This window comes from Phalangium opilio, unplaced genomic scaffold, assembly GCF_054372755.1.
Source record: "Phalangium opilio isolate 3A_F unplaced genomic scaffold, DU_Popi_V2 ptg000098l_1, whole genome shotgun sequence".
NCBI classification, from domain to species: Eukaryota; Metazoa; Arthropoda; class Arachnida; order Opiliones; family Phalangiidae; genus Phalangium; species Phalangium opilio.
The window spans coordinates 2,940,774-2,957,635 of NW_028324201.1; the positions used below are offsets into that span (position 1 = coordinate 2,940,774).

The 16,862-nt window shown below is 35.4% G+C and overlaps 2 protein-coding genes across 3 annotated transcripts; both read left to right on the top strand.

Annotated features, from left to right (window-relative positions):
* Nucleotides 1–1,280: 1,280 nt before the first annotated feature.
* Nucleotides 1,281–8,445, top strand: LOC149634487 (sterile alpha motif domain-containing protein 3-like). Of its 2 annotated transcripts, XM_089851002.1 has the most exons (6): nt 6,494–6,587; nt 6,847–7,026; nt 7,095–7,304; nt 7,371–7,560; nt 8,001–8,077; nt 8,162–8,445. In XM_089851002.1, exons 2-6 carry the CDS (start codon nt 6,925–6,927, stop codon nt 8,426–8,428), a joined length of 846 nt encoding a protein of 281 aa, XP_089707128.1. In that variant the 5' UTR covers nt 6,494–6,587; nt 6,847–6,924; the 3' UTR covers nt 8,429–8,445. The 2 variants fall into 2 exon arrangements, with proteins under 2 accessions (XP_089707129.1, XP_089707128.1); XM_089851003.1 differs by lacking the exons at nt 7,095–7,304; nt 7,371–7,560; nt 8,001–8,077; nt 8,162–8,445 and adding exons at nt 1,281–2,552; nt 5,776–6,036; nt 6,126–6,413 and having other exon boundaries at nt 6,847–7,019.
* LOC149634488 (uncharacterized) lies at nt 3,544–5,766 on the top strand. The gene has a single exon (XM_089851032.1). It carries the CDS (start codon nt 3,544–3,546, stop codon nt 5,764–5,766), a length of 2,223 nt encoding a protein of 740 aa, XP_089707158.1.
* Nucleotides 8,446–16,862: the final 8,417 nt, after the last annotated feature.

The following is a 16,862-nucleotide window of genomic DNA, read 5'->3' on the forward strand; positions in this document are numbered from 1 at the left end:
GAGGCTAAATGGGGAGGCGTACTTGACCTTTCTGCGAGACAATTTACCGGAGCCTTTAGAGGACGTACCGTTACGACTGCGACAAATAATGTGGTTCATGCACGATGGCGCACCGCCCCATTCTAGTCTTAAAGTTAGAGAATATCATGATGTCGCGTTTCCCCGGAGGTGGATAGGTCGAGGCGGAACTGTTGCGTGGCCAGCAAGATCTCCCGATCTCAACCCATGAGATTTTTTTCTTTGGGGCCATCTGAAGGACTTGGTGTACCGAAGTGAAGTTCGCAATGTCGAAGACTTGCGACAAAGGATAATTGATGGATATGATAGCATCCGTAACACGCCAGAAATCTTCGAACGTGTTCGTAAATCTTTCAAACGACGCGTGCAAGTTTGCTTAAACGTTGATGGTGCCCATTTTGAACAATTTTTGTAGAACAATGTAATTGGGTTTCATTCGAATTTTTGTAAAAGTAATGGGGTTCTATTCGAATTATTGTAAATGTAATGGGTTCAATTCGAATTATTGTAAATGTTATGGGTTCTGTTCGAATTATTGTAAAATTAATGGGTTCGATTCGATTTTTTGTAAAATTTAAGGGGTTCATTCGAATTGTTGTAAAACTTAAGGGGTTAATTCAAATTATTGTAAAACTTAAGGGGTTGATACGAATTATTGTACACTCTAAAAATTGAGCGTGCTTTTGTAGTTCAAATTTAACTTAATGCATTCAATTTTGAACAAGCCACAACTGCGACGCTCAAAATTTAACAGTTGCATTCAAATTTGAAAGCCTCTCCATTTCAGCGTTCAAATCTAACTATCTTCATTCAAATTTGAACGAAGACATTATTTGGCCGTTCAAATATAAACACTACCATTCGATTTCGATTGTATCATATCTCATCGCTCAGTATTACACGCGGCGATCAAATTTGAACAAGAACCCTCTGCGTTCATATTTACACAAATTCAATAAATTTGAACAATTGTCCACCGCGCTCAATTATAACCAGTTTCGTTGACTTTTGCAAATTTCAAGAATACATTCAAATTTAACCATGTGATTTCAATTTTTAACAAGTAAATTAGATTTTGACCTTGTTCATTCAAGTTTAATTCTGACACGTTTCGTTCAAACTTAACCAAGTTCATTTTTGAAATAAACCATTCAAATATAAAGAACTACATTGTTAGCATTCAAAACTGTAATTACTCCACTGTGGAACTGATGTGATATGTTTATAAGACATGGTATGTCACTTCCTATACTTTTAATGCTAGAGCTTTACTGAGAGCTTGTTCAAGAACGACGCGAGAATTGATAACACGCGGTTTTATAGTACGCTTGCCTATTTCAAGTGTAATAAACCATTAGGCCTAATAGTCCCTCGATAGTCTATGATGTACCACCAACGTCATCATTGTCAAACTTATGGAAGTCACGTTATATACTTATGCTGATACGCTAAGCCTAATTTTTGAACATTACATCCTAACAAATCCACGACAGGTCCAGGATTTTAATCCTAGCCACGGGAATGAAAAATATCTTAAAATTAGAAGTCACCATTATTAAAATTATTTAATAAGTTATGAAAGTAAAACCAGTCAGGGCGTTACTAACATACAGATAAAGATTCGAACTATCCTGGGTCTTTTTTATGATAATTATAATATTAGTGAGACCCTTATTTCGAACATACAGACGCGCTAAAGTAATATAAAATATACTTTTAAGCACAAAATATTGTGTTTGTTACATCGTAAATCCGGTTAAACGCTTTGCTATAGTCCAATATCAAAAGGGGTTCGAGATGTAGATGAAATATTCTTAGGCTTTGGAAAATTTTCCTATTTCTCTTTTGGACAAGTATTTCCCCCACGGTTAGAGTCTCTTAACCTGTCATTTACGCGCTATTGGTGGTCTTTGAACTGGCCAGCAGTCTTTCAAGATGACTCATACCCTTTTACGGGGAATTTTGTTGGAGATGTATAAAGGTTTTCTACTTAAACAGCGTCTTTTTGTCGTGAATCTCTAAAGACGTATTTTCAAGTGATAAATAATGCTGCTTCTGTTGAAAACACTTCGGCGAAAGATCGCGAGAATCGACGTTTTGGCTTGCGTGAAAACGGGGCTTCACCCTTCAACAAATATTTTCTAAGCTTTACCCCAAAACTCAAAATGGACCGGACCAGGACCCCACACCTTTTTTTTTCTTCGATAGTTCTAGAGTTTTCTTCTAGGAATTTGATGTGTAGTACATACATTCACTGTGTATGTTCTAATCCTCAGTCCACACCCAAATTTATGAGAACGAAGGTTACAAAAGCCAGTCGCCATCGCGAAAGTTCCAGTAAAACACGGAATTTTTCTAGCCAACATTGAAGTGTCCAACAACTAGGGATCTATATTTTAATAATCGTGTCCAACGACTTGGGATCTATTATCTAATAATCATACTCAACTATTCGGGATTTGAATAACTAATGAACTTTAATTGATCAAGAAACAATACGACTGTTGGATTTTTCTTCATTCTGAGAAATTAAGGTAAGAATATTTATTTATATTTATGTTTTTTGTTTGTAAATTTTATGGTATCGAACTCTGAATAAAAATAAACAGGACTTAAAGCGATCAAGTTATCTGAATTTAAAAAATCAAATATTAAAAGAGTATTACATTTTTGATACTTTATACCCAACCTTAAAATAGCCTATAAATTAAATTCCATATCATCCATTAACATTAATGTCTTCGATTAGCCATGAATATCTATTAGAAAATTGGTTTAGTAACGTCTCTAAGGTGAGACAGCTGAGCCGCAATAGGAGAGACAATAAATTAATATTAGTAAAGAGGGGGGACAGTGTATTGTTTCGTATAGGCCCTTATAGGGTAATATTGCACGCACCTGGTAGGGGATTACAATTAAGTGAGAGATAGAAGGGTATGACGTTGTCATTTGTAGCGCTGACATTCCGGGGAAAGATAATTAAAGATAGCCAATGCTACTTAAATGGAGAATGAAGGAGCACAAGGTATTTTTAGTCGATTATACGACTGTTATAAAACAATCACCAAAACGTTCTAGACAATTTATTATTAGTTTTCGAAGTTGCGATTTCAACTGAGCTATTCTATTGTTTGAAAGCATATTTTAACAGATTTAATCGATCAAACGTTTATTGTCCTAATTCAACCTTTTAAAGATGAAAACTAAGACACATACTCTTCTATTTTTGATATTAGATGGAGTTCTCGCAGACGTTGTACATGAATCTTGTGATACAAAGATTTTTTAATATTCACCGCAAACCGTAAATGTTACTTAGGAATTAATAATTTAAAAATGAAAAACTACCAGTGCCAAATTTGTGGGCTTAAACGCAGAACACACTTAGCATGGCTAATACATATGAAAAATCTACATTCTTATGAGAAAAATAGAAACTTAACCTGCTGTTTTGAGGGTTGTTTTAAGGATTTTAGAAAATATAATTCCTTGAAAAGCCATGTTTATCGAGATCATTTGAATAAAATGCCGTCCCTAATAGTGCCAGCTCAAATTGAAGAACCTGATAGTGATGATTGCATTAGTGAGGAAATAATAGAAAACGAAACAGATGATACCGCTTTTGACAATAAAAAGACTGAATACGAAAACACACTAAATAAATTACAGCGGCATGCTGCGCTAATGATGCTAGAGCTCCGCGAAAAACACAAATTGCCACTTTGCGTATCTACTAATATATCAAACAGTTTTTCTGAGTTGCTAGAAAATAGTATCGAAGCTTGTGTCAAATTTACTACCATAACATCAAACGAGGATAATTTAGATATGGGTCAATTTTACGCTTCTAAAATTTCAAATACGGTTTTGGGTGTTTTTAAAAGTAACTTTCTTGTTCAGAAATATTGTAGAGAAAATCTAAATTTAGTTGAACCAGTGGAATATATTCTTGGAACCCAAAGAATTAATGGCAAAATAATTAAAAATAAACTGAGCTATGTACCTATAATTCCAGTTTTAATGCACTTGCTCTCTCACTATGACGTATGGAGAGAAATAACTAAAGAAAAGAAGGAGAATTCTTCGTATTTGCTCACCGATTTTGATGATGGGGAAATTTGTAAAAGTCACCCCTTGTTTTCTAGTGATCCATGCTGTTTAAGACTTCATTTTTATTTGGATGAAGTTGAACTTAACAATCCACTGGGCGCGAAACGAGGCAAGCATAAGATTACCCTAATTTATTTTATGATAGGGAACTTAAACCCTTTGTACCGTAGTAAACTCAGCTGCATAAAATTAGCAGTTGTGGTAAGGTACTCCTTTATTAAAAAATACGGATATAGTAAAATTTTAAAGCCTCTCTTAGATGATTTAGCAGCTTTACAAACAGATAGGTTTCATTTTAAGGGATTGGTAGTTAAAGGTAGTGTGGCTTCTATTTCGGGGGATAACCTTTCTAGTCACAGTATAGGAGGTTTCACCCAATGTTTCTCTTCCGGCCGTATTTGTAGATTCTGCATGACAAAAAAGGAAAATATTTCGCATTGTTTCGAAGAGAAAAACATGATTTTAAGAGACGAAGTTATACACGATTATCACTTACAGGCTGTTGTAGAGAATACTGAAAACGCTTCTGTCTATGGAGTTAAAGGTCCTTCCCCATTTGCTATTCTTCCCCATTTTAAAGTTACTGAAATGTTACCTCCTGACATTATGCACGACTTTTACGAAGGAATATGGCCGAATGTGATGAAATATTTTATACGTCACACAATAAAGTCTGGCTATTTTACGTTGGATGAAGTTAATGAGAGAATACAAACCTTTCCTTATGGTAGTTTGCATATAAAAAACAAAAGTGTGCCTATATCTGAACACGTACTCAAAGGAAAGGGCGTTTTGACTGGCACGGCGGCTCAAAAAAAATCTCTCCTATACTTCTTCCCATTAATATTTGGACCAAAAATTCCCACTGATGACAGGTTTTGGCCCATCATTTTAGCTCTTTCACTAATTTCTGAAATAATAACAGCCCCTATAGTACATTTGAACTGGCTTCCATACTTGTACGATCGCATAATTGAATTTAGTAGTTTGTTAAAAGAAATTCCCGAAGCATCTTTCATACCAAAAATGCATTATTTAATTCATTACCCACGGTTAATAAGAATGTACGGTCCTTTAATCCGTTTGTGGTGCATGAGATTCGAGGCAAAGCACCAATATTTTAAAAATATCGCAAGCATGTCAAAGAATTTTAGAAACATTAGTTCAACGCTAGCAAAACGCCACCAGTTCCTACAGTGCTGGGAACAAAGTGGAAAAAATGGTTTAGAAACGGGCGATCTAGTGAAACCATCAAAATTAAAGTTCGAACAACTACCAGAAACGTTAAAAATTAAGCTCAGAAACGATTTACCCATTGACTTGAAAAAAGTACAAATTTCTTTGGAGGTTTCCTTCAATTCCGTAACGTACAAAGCGGGATATTTATACCCTTTAGAAGAGCACATTTTTATTAAAATTTACTATTTGGTTGAATTCGACCAATTATGGCACGTGTGCGGTAGAATTATACGCGCTAAAAAATATCTGGAACACTTAAACGCGTATACAGTGGAAGAAACCAAAAATTGGCACATTATAATTCCTGGCGACGAAATTGACAGTTCACCAATTCAGATATACAAACTGGATCAAGATTATGTTGTGCGACTAAATCATAAACTTATTGACCGAAACTGAAATTTTTAGGATGGCTCTATTAAAATACCATGTGACGTGTGAAGAAAAGAAAAAACTATTCCAATGCAACGAATCCTGTACAAAAGAAGAGTTTTTGAAACTTTTACAAGATTTGTTTCAAATTGAAGTGATTAAAAGTGTCCAGGTTTTTGAAAACGAGATTTTTAATGAGTGGGTGGACCATGATCTAGCTGATGGTCTTCCCGCAACCAAATCGAAACTCAACTTGGTTTTGGAGAAGAAAAAAGAAGAGAATACTTCGCATGATTGGTACGTTGTTTTAAACCTCTGTTATTACAAAACATTTTAATGATTGCTGAGTTTCAAGATAAATTCTAATGCGAAAAATTGAATGGTAGTGTTTCAGGAAATTCAACACTGGAAAACGATCAAGATAAGCCGGGAAATGGAAACCCATTATCAAAATCATCTGATTTGGAAATTTTGTCTTTCGAAAGTGAAGCTGAAACAAGTTCTGATTCTTTGCACTGCCAGGGCTGTGGAAAATTGCCTAAGATTTACACTATTCCAACGTTCAGTCGAACTACAATGGAACTAATTAAAAATAAGGATGCAAGAATTTTTAAGCGAAAATGTTCAACACAAATTGTTAAAACTTTGTTTGAAGATGTGAACAAATATACGTGGTGAGTTATTTTTAGATGCAGGGAACTTTTATGCATATGCACAAAATAACGTTGAAAATATAAAAACCATGTAATTTTAGGTACCCTGGAAGGTATGAATATCAGAAGATTGGAGAAGCACTGATAGAGAAACATCCGTTCTTAAGGGACCGGCTGAGCAACACATGTGGCTATGTAAGTATCCTTATTATGAAATTATCTAAATTCATGTTGGCAAGAGAAAGACTTGTCGCTGAGATTCTGACTGCTATGGATTTGAAAAGGGGTGGGTACACCAACGCTTGGTTTATCAACAAAGGGATATAATACCCTGTATATATAAATCCTCCCACATATCTAAGTACAATCAGGGTGTCACATCTATTTTTTCTTGATGTTGAACATTGTTAAATATCTTCTGTTAATTTAAATCTACCAATTGAATTTACGATAGGGGACTTGGATTACCGCCTTGTAAAACAAATTCAGACATGAAAGACTGAACAACCCGGACGTACCAGAAATAAAAGCTATGAAGGGATGCTTTTCAAAGAAAAGAGAACAACAGGAGGGAGAATTTGATTCTGGAAATAACCCCATCAAAAAAACTAAATTTAAAAGACTAACACCAGCCGTATGCATTTTTAATTATTATGTATTTCCCAATAATTTGTAACATAATTTTACCCTTGTTAAATTCAGTTGATTTCTGGAATGGCAGAAGATGCGGAGTCGATTGAAAGTCATTTAAAATTCTTAAACAAAGAATTAGAAAAGGCTCCCTCTTCAAGAAACGAAAATAAAATTGAAGAAAAAATGTACAGAACCGCAGCCCATCGTCAAAAGATAGCATTCTCGCTTAGAGTAGAGGAGTTAGTTCAAATATTTCCAATTTTGCTGGAAAAAAATCAGGTAAAATAAAAACAATTTCCCCGGTACTTTGTCAGTTGTCCTTTTAAACCTTGATTAAAATTGCAGCTCGTTAAGGAACTAAATAGGCTTCAAAACATCCGGCCATCAGCAGAGAGGGTGTTGTTACATTATTTCACGCAGCCCATTATCAAACGCATAAATGACATTAGTCAAAAATCAAAACATGGTCTGTGCCGTGCAGTTCATGATATACTAAATAGCAGCGAAGAGGTGTTAACTAACACTGCACTTGAAGGTAATTATAAAAAAAAGTGTGTCAGGCTAAAAAAAAATAGAAAAAATTGCTTTCCATATAGGCGTACTTAAAAATAAGTGCTTATGATTTTAGTGTGGACATAGATCAGGGTATGCTTAAATTTGTTAAATACCTCACCATACTACCGACGGAACAAATTATGTTCAACATAAGACCAGCAAAGCTACCAAAACATAATTTGTGCCTATCAGATCTCATTTTTTAGAGTAAACTTGGTTGGCTAATAGTGCTTACTTTAGTTTAAGAACTTCACTCAATCTTGGTTCTTCGATTCAGCTTTGATTGAAGGCAGAAAAATGAACTCAAATAGTTTTAAAATTATAGTCAGTAAACAGGATATTAGCTTCCATCTCATTCTCTTTAACATTTATATCTAAATTTAATTGCAATTAATTAAAGTGCAGTACAATTATTTTTAGAAAGAAAATTGCAGGCCTGCCTTTTAATGCTACCGACTGTTTTTAAGGATGACATTAATTTTTGGTTTTCTATCGGAGTAAGTGTATATTTGTGTTTGGGAGTGATATATTTTATCTTTGTTTTAATTTAATAACATTTTACTTTATCATATTTTGTTTAGCAACCAAAGAAGAATACGCCGACATTGGTTTTTGAAAACCAAGACATATTTTCATCCACTATAGATCTTTGCATTGAAGATAAAAAATTTGAAATAGACTCTATTCAAATGGCAGTTGTGTCTCTGTTTTCGGGATATTACACTTTCCAAATGGAATATCCAAAAGAAATCCGAAAGACACTTGAGTTTTTGCAAAAAATTATTTTTAAAATTGACTGCGCGGTTGTAAATCCGGCCATTATTAAGGTGGTGAATAAACTTTCGTAAATTGCATCTCACCTATATTTGAATGTTCCAATCTCTCTTTTGAATAATATTCCTAACTATTGGATTCCTAAATAACGTATTACCGCTAACATTTAAATTACCAAAAGAACACTATATTCAAATTACTAAAGTTGAAGGCTTATTTGAAAACCATAGAAAGGCAAGTTGAGGGCCTGTTTGAATGCTTGAATGATGCTTATTTCGATGCTATACCACTCCTACTTCAACGCCATGGCAATCAAGTTTGAATTCCAGAGTAAGGCTTACTCAAACACTATCGCTCTTATTTGAACGCCGCAATGGTCCAATTTCAATACTTGGAACAGGATAAATTGAACAGTATATCGTTCCTTTTTGAATGCAACAGCGATCAAATGTGAATACATTAGTCAGGCATATATGAACGTTAAATCGTTTTGATTTGAAGGCCTAAACGATCCAATTTGAATGCATGAATAAGACTTATTTAAACGGTGCATCGCTCCTATTTCAACGTCACAACGTTCAATTGTGAATACATGAATCAGGCTTTTTTGAACGTTAAATCGGTCTTACTTGAGCGGCTTAACAAACAAATTTGAATGCTTGGTAAAGGCTTATGTGAACGCTAAACCGATCCTATTTGAACACCACAACGAGCCAAATTCAATGCGTATACCATGATAATTTGAACGTTAAATTGGTCATATATGAACCCCTAAATGGTCAAATTTGAGCGTTTGAAGAAGGCTTTTTTGAGCACTAGAACGTTCAAATTTGAACGGCACCTATGCATTCAATTTCACACGCTATTCTTACCGCTCAAATCTGCTTGATAAAGCGTACCGCCAGGGTTGCAAGGTTTTGAACGGCTTAGCAGTCATTTCTGAATGCCTAGTTTTTAGAGTGTAAAGGTTAAGGGGTTCATTCGAATTGATGTAAAAGTAATGCGTCTAATTGAAATAAAGAATAAAAGACTGATCAGTTACCAGTACATCTGAACAAACAACTAAGTAACCGATATCTGAGCTACTTTCCTTACCTTTAATTGCAATCATTAATAAAAACAAAGGGATTAACGCTTTTGGCCGTTTAACACGTTCACGGTCTTCCACTAGGTTTGAACTTATTTCGATCATTGCCTTGTGCTCAATAATCGAAAACAATTGGGTCAAAACCACAATACTAGTGCTATAAATCTGCAAAATCTCCTTGTTTTTCGGCCTACTTTTGAGAGCCCATAACGTCGCAACGGAGCGCTTTACCCCAAAACGTCATAGGACCTTTCGGACTCCTTTTGACCCAAGGAACATGCCTGTTAATTTGTGCCAGACTTTCCAGAAACACCCTGTATATGTAAATTTTAGTATTTTAATAATCCTTCTATTTGCAAAATTTGATTACTCTCTAATGACAGGTTTTCTAAAGATTTTGAAATATTTGGAATACATAAAACATCAAGTTGAAGTAAACACATCCCTTCTAAATAAAATAGTTGTGGATAACGAACCAACATCAAAAATAGACCTCGACCATTTAGACTTGCCATTAAATTCTACTGATGGGTTGGCAGCTTTGGAAGAGTTTTTGAATCTAAAGGAAAATCAAGGAATTTTGGTAAGGATTCTTTTATACTAAAGTGATAATTAAGTTGATTTTGGGTTTTAATTTTTTTATATCCAGATCTCTTATCTTGGTGGAATTGGTGGTAAATCTCTGGGCGACTGCATTCGCAGAATTCATAGCGCATTAATGACAGACTATCTTGGCGAAAACGTTAATTGGGCTGGCCACAAAAAATTGGCCTTCAAAGACATGAAAATTAATGAAATAGCTATTTGTAAGCGGAAATTTATCATAATTTTTTAAATACCATTGAATTTACAAATATTATGAAAATATTTTTCTTTATCAGGTGCTGTACGGTCTAACAACGTATTCAAAACTGCTCCTGAACGTAAAATTGAGGAAATAATTAAGGATTGGTTAAAGTAATCGTTCACTAGGCTGAACAATATAATGCGGTCAGAGAAGAAAAAGGAACAAAGAAAATTGAAAGAAAGGGAAAAACTACCGGACACCAATGAAGGGAATGGTGAAAAAGCTGATCGATTATTTCAAACAATAATCCGAAACTAAGAAATTTCCATTAAAATATACACCTTTGAGTACAAAATTACATGACTTGTATCAAATATTTAAAAATAAACTTTGAACTTAATATTGTTTCTTTATTTTCACATAAAAAAAGGGAACCCTATTTATTGTATTACGGGAAAGCCAATTATAAGTGTAATAAGGAAAAGCCTACAACTAGGCTTAAATGAACGTGTATAATGGGTCAAATATACAGATTTGGAAGGTATTTATGACGTGTATATTGAGTGAAATATACCGTTTTTGGAAGTATTTAATACGTGTATATTGATTCAAATATGGAATTGTTTTACACATGTTTCTAACGTGTATTTTGAGTTAAATACGCATTTTATGCAACGAATCTATAACGTGTAAATTGAGTCGAATAAAACGTCCATAGATGGTTAATATTTAGTTGAATATATTCGTTAATAAAACGTCATTTGCAACGTTTAATAAACCGTGTTTTGAGGTGACATGGTTGACGTTTTCTTGACGTTAGGAAAGCCGTTTCAAATTGACGGTATCTCAACGTATAATAAACGACTTTTTGCTACCTGGGTTATTTGGGAAACTAAATAAATGTAAGCATCAACATTTCAGAAAAGGCATAATATTTTTTGGGATGTAAAGGAAAATAAACAACAATATTTTGGAAAAGGCGTAATATTTTTAGGAAAGAAAATGAAGATAAACAACAAGTTTTTGGAAAAGGCAAAATATTGTTTGGGAAGTAAATGAAACGTTTTTCTGAAATATTTTTCCAAAATAAAATTACGCCTTTTGTTGTTTATATTCATGTACGTTCTGAAATAATACTACGCCTTTCCATTATATTGTGGTTTTGGTTCATTTACTTCCCAAAAAATTCCTCGAGGTCAGATATATACTGTAAAAATAGTTTCCACTTGACACTCTGCGATTTACGTCAGTTATGACTGACTAACCCCAAACTATAATCGTACCATACCGGGGCTTACGCAAAGGCTTAGATATGCATACCGTCCGCTACAAAAGCAATAAGTAGAGAAGGACTACACACGTACAGGAGTCAGGAATTAAGTTCTATGTAGACGAAAATAACCCAACCTAACCTAATCTAACCCAACCCAACTTAACCTAACCCAACCTGGCCTGTACTGAATTCGAATTTTTTCAAAATTAATGTTACATCGTTTATTTATAAATTTGGGTTATATAGTGTAGCCGCTGCTTCTAGAAATGCAAAAAATATATTTTTTTTCTCTTTTATAATTTTTTCTAAGCATATGCATCGCAATATAACCTGCGTAAATACTCTTTCTTCGCCCCCCTCTGGGTAACGAATCTTTGGCATCTGCCCAAGCACCCTCGATGTGGTTGGTATGTGCGCCTGTTTCTGGGTCTTTGAAGTGCAAAGAGTGGTTCACTTTCAAATGCTCATAATTTTCTTTAGTTAAGCAGTCATTTGCTTTCCAACAATCGGATATAATGGTTGTTTCAGGAGGAATCCACTATTTGATTTTGGTAATTAGGGTCTAGGAGTCCCTTTTTTCAACAGGAACCATAAAAAAGTTGCTGGTTTCTCTCTCTAATCCTCCAAAGATCCACACGCCCTTCACCATTTTCCTGAGGTTGTATTTCCGTTTTTCAAAAAGGGATTTATCAATGTCTACGACTTTTCCAGTTTCTTAAAGGGGTTGTCCGACGCCTTCTCCTTTTTTACCCACCTGCTATGTTAAGCTCTACTAGGAAGATCGTCCTTTGTCCCACTGTCCGAACAGCATCTTAAGCATGTAAGTTTTAATTAAAAAGAAAAATTCAATATCTGGACCTTCAGTCACTTGTTTAACTCTCTTCTTATCGATACTTTTTAGTTCTTGGTTAAATCCAAGACGTTTTGATTAATCAACACTATGATTTCTTGTGTATTTTAATTTGGGCACTTTGCCTGAACATTCGATTCTCCAACGGTAAATACATTATTAATATTTTAGTTTTTTGGAGTTTTAATTTTTCTCCATTGTTTGAAACAGGATAAACAGTAGGTGCCTAATTTGAACCACAGGCTTGTCTGTGTCTAGAGAATTCCAATTCTAGGGGATGTTGATTGAAATTTAAAGTTAAGAAGAAGGGTGTAGCTTTTCCAAGGAGAAATTTAATTGATCCCTGTGATGCCATTGGCTGAAAATGAAATTATCATATTTGTTACATGATAATTAATTTGGTAAAATCTGAGTTAAAGAGAGTTACTTGTTTGTCTCAAACCGCTCAATGTCACTTGAGATAGTAACATCATTTTTATCTTGAAATTTCCCTCTCGATGCTGTACATCAAGCTCCCATTCTTCAAGGTAGCCCAAAAAATATTTCTCTAGCCACTAAGACGAGATTTGTTACATATTATCAAAATGGAAGAATTACCTCAAGGCTTTGGTCATTTAGCGATTAAAACGGACGCTTATTGGGATTTTTGAAAGTTGGTAGTATTCATAATGTCAAACCATTTATCAAAAATCCTTATAAAATTTACGGTCTCACAATATTCCTCACCAAATTCAGACTCTATAGAATTTGCTACCGTTTGACTCAAAACCTGCGTAGCATAGTGCACTTTCATTTTCCTGTAAGAGTTTAAATAAATATGCTCTCCAGTGAGTTCACGAGCCTTTCGAAGACTTCCAGGACTAAATCTCTCTCTCAAATAGATCTCTTATTGGCTTCCAAACTATAGTTTTCCTATCGTACTTTGCAAGGATCTTCACTACAAGCAATTTCTGGTGGTTTTGAGTAAATGGGGAGGATCAAAAAGGAAAAAAATATGCCGCTCTTCGTCATAGCTATAAGGATTTATACAACATGATGGTGAATCTTCAGTGATGTTAATCTTGAAAAGTCGGCGATTTGTAGCAGCACCATCTCCAATGACTGAAATTTTTTTAAACCCTAAAGCTTCCAACCTCTCAACAGCCTCCCAAATGATGGAATTCAAGCCTTCCGCTGTTAAAGTACTGGTCACAAAAGGAATGTTCCACCTCTTAATATTAGAACTTAGACGTATGTTGCCACGGTTTTGTCTTTAAAAAGTGCGCAATTCAATCCGTTTATTTCATTTCTTGCGTCATTAAGTTGTGTGTATCCAACAATATAACCAGACATTTTCTTATAAATTAGTACTTCCTTTACCTTCATTTCATCTAGTAGAATACTAAAATACTGTTTAAAAGAAGCTAGAGTTTCTGGTTATATTTCTTCTTTCACTCTATTTAGTACATCATTGCAAAATCCAGGTCACCTCCCTTTATCCCAAGAATGACGAAAAAGCGTGCGGAAAGATGGTAGTTTAAGAATATGTGACTGTGCCAAACTTCTGTAAGCGGCTGGTAATACATGATATTGATATATGCACCTCTGAATAACCAATTTATGCCACCAATGACCATGTTTATTTTGTTTGGCCATTCGTAGCTGAGTTTGCTAAAATATACTCTGAAGACTGTCTTCACCCATAGTAGAAGTTGATTGTTCCGAAATGTTTTTCAAAACTATATGGTCTTCTTCTGGTAAGACCTCTCCACCTTTCTGAATAATCTTTTTGGATCTTACTTCGTGGCATTTTCTTGCTATACTTTTGTTGAACCAATTTAGAATGCACTGGAGAAATTTATTTGGAGGATCGCCAAAAAAAGCGTCAAAGATTCACGCAAAAGGACATAATAAAGTACCAGGACGTAATTAGAAAAAGCGGTTTTTTTTACGATGAAGAAATTGACTGGGGTTCGATTGCCAAGGAATTTGACAACAAGATAGCGTACTATCAAATTGGAAATTTGTGGACAAGGCTTAAAGCCTTAGTTCCCGGTGACAATCTTTGCATGGACTTGGACGATTTCCTCGAGGCTAATTTTGCCGAAGAGTAACCGTATACAGAAAAGCTTTTTCAGTATCCATGCCCCCACGCAGAATCCCGACATCCTATTAACCAAAAACTAACCGCGTTTTACACCTTACTAACTAGGGCTTTAGCCATTTGCAACAACAAAACAGAATTAACAAATGAAATTAACATGATTAAGACAATTGCTATCGGCAATTAATTTAATATGAATTCATGGTCACAATACAAAATATTTACAACCATCATTACAAATCACCTAAAGAGCAGACAGCGGTGAAGGAAATTGGAAATGAACTGGCAATTATGATCATCAAATTCGACTCTCTTGCGAAATTTCGGTGTTCAATGCTCCATTTTAAATCGATCTCAGCAGTGGAAAGAAATTGGATCCCTATGGTAGTTCACCTAAAAAATGAGGCTGAAACTGTTGAGATAAAAGATGATGCTGCATAGGCATCAAAACTTCTAACAGCAGTCACTAAAACCTCTTTTCCAGCAAGTTTGGTTTTTTTTCACAACTTGTTCTCATTGATTGGTGATTTATCAGTAAAATTACAGAGGCGCAATTCATCTCTTTAAGAAGCGTATGATGAAGTATTAAGCACTGCAAAATGTGTGCACAAAAATTTGAACATTATGGTGCAGAAAAGGTAAAAGTCTTCACTGCTGAGCTTCTCAAGGACAACTCTTCGTTTAAAGGACTAAATGTTGCATTTGATTTGGAAGTGCAATCATTTTTGTTTGATGAAAGTTTTACCAATTATTCCCAAATGGTTACCTGCTCTCGGGTAGGTTCGAGAATCCTTCTTTAAGCTTATTCCTACGGCGGTATCCTCAGTACATGGCATCTCGAAGAACCCCGTTTAATTCATTCTCCCTATCTCTCTTTTTGTATCTACGAAAAATGTCCAAGCGAAAGTTTTTGGGTAGGGTTAAATTCTATATGTATATCGGGTTAAGCATCTATTTTGTCGGTTCAGGCCATTTGAACTATATTTTCAAATGGCTCTGTTATCTCTTTGTATTGTATCTATACTTGGAAAGTTGGGACGTTCGCGTCTCCGCGGTGCCACTTAATGGTACCTAGAACCGCTGATAAATTTCTCTCTCTCGGGACATATTTGGTGCCGAGAGAGGAAACTTTCTCTTTCTCACGTACCAGTCTTTTTAAAGACTCCTGAAAGCTATTTAGCCTTTTTGAAGTTTAATTAACCGTATTTGTTTCGGTTTTACATGATTAAGTCGGTTTCGTGTTTGGGCCTTGGCCCCATGCTGACGGCTTCTTTTACACGCGGTACCATGGATGTACACTCGCGGCCTCGCCAAGAAACCCGATTGCTTTTCCGGCCTCTCCGAAGCTTACGAGAAGCAGCTCCGTCCCGTGCGTGGCTGCACTCTCCTCCGGTGTAATGCCGTCTCCTCTGTCGCCCCGATTCCGCCGGCTCATCCTGGGCTACCGTCGCTTCGGCCTCTCTCCCGGGTTTATAGGCTACCTCTTCACTCCCACCACATACCTCAACCAGCACAGTTGGAAACACACAATAGAAAAAGGTCGGAGGAGCGTGATATATTGAAAATATGTGGACAAGAGGATGTACTAGTATTGAATACTTTGCTTAACAAAAAGTAAGAGAATCATTTCAAGGATTCAGTCTGTTGGTCTACGCTCAAACCAAAAAAATCTGAGGACTGCTTCTATTAAGGAGAATTACGAAAATGCTCAACAGGGAAATTCGAGCACAGAGATTTGCACGAAGGAAATGTTTTAATTTCTAAAACTTAAAAGAAGTGCGCCGCTGACAAACGGGTGTGAGGTTAAAATTATCCATTTCACATAATCTAGGCTCGATAAAGGTGAGATTAATTTTTAATTTTGTAAACTATTAAACATTTGTATATTAATATAGACGGAACACCCGTATACAAAAACTTGAACGATGAAGAGTTGTTCACCGGAACTTTGAATTAAAACTTTTTCCAGACAAAATGAATACTACTTTATTTTAATGATCAATTTTTGGCGTGATGATTAATTGTAGTGTGTAGTAGGCTTACTGTTGCTATTGAAATAATAATGAAACAATATTCACCATTGTCTTTGAATTGCGCACTTAAATTGGGATGAATGGCAGGCACACAAGCGAATCACGAACGCCATGTGGCTTTCATTTTTAACGAAAAGGTACAGCAATCGAAACGGATTCCTCTTCAAAAAAGACGCGGTTTCAAGCAAAACTATGAATAGGGATGAATGGCAGGCACACAAGCCAATCACGAACACCAACTATGATCACGAACACCAAACTATGATCACGAACACCAAACTATGATCACGAACACCAAACTATGATCACGAACACCAAACTATGATCACGAACACCAAACTATGAATAGGGATGAATGGCAGGCACACAAGTCAATCACGAACACCAAACTATGA

Excerpts from the sequence above, each read along its gene's own strand:
- LOC149634487 (XM_089851002.1), top strand. The coding sequence starts at position 6,925 with ATGAAGGGATGCTTTTCAAAGAAAAGAGAACAACAGGAGGGAGAATTT. Across the intron at positions 7,561-8,000 it reads AACTAACACTGCACTTGAAG|AAAGAAAATTGCAGGCCTGC; the intron begins GTAATTATAAAA and ends AATTATTTTTAG. Across the intron at positions 8,078-8,161 it reads ATTTTTGGTTTTCTATCGGA|CAACCAAAGAAGAATACGCC; the intron begins GTAAGTGTATAT and ends TATTTTGTTTAG.
- LOC149634488 (XM_089851032.1), top strand. The coding sequence starts at position 3,544 with ATGCCGTCCCTAATAGTGCCAGCTCAAATTGAAGAACCTGATAGTGAT.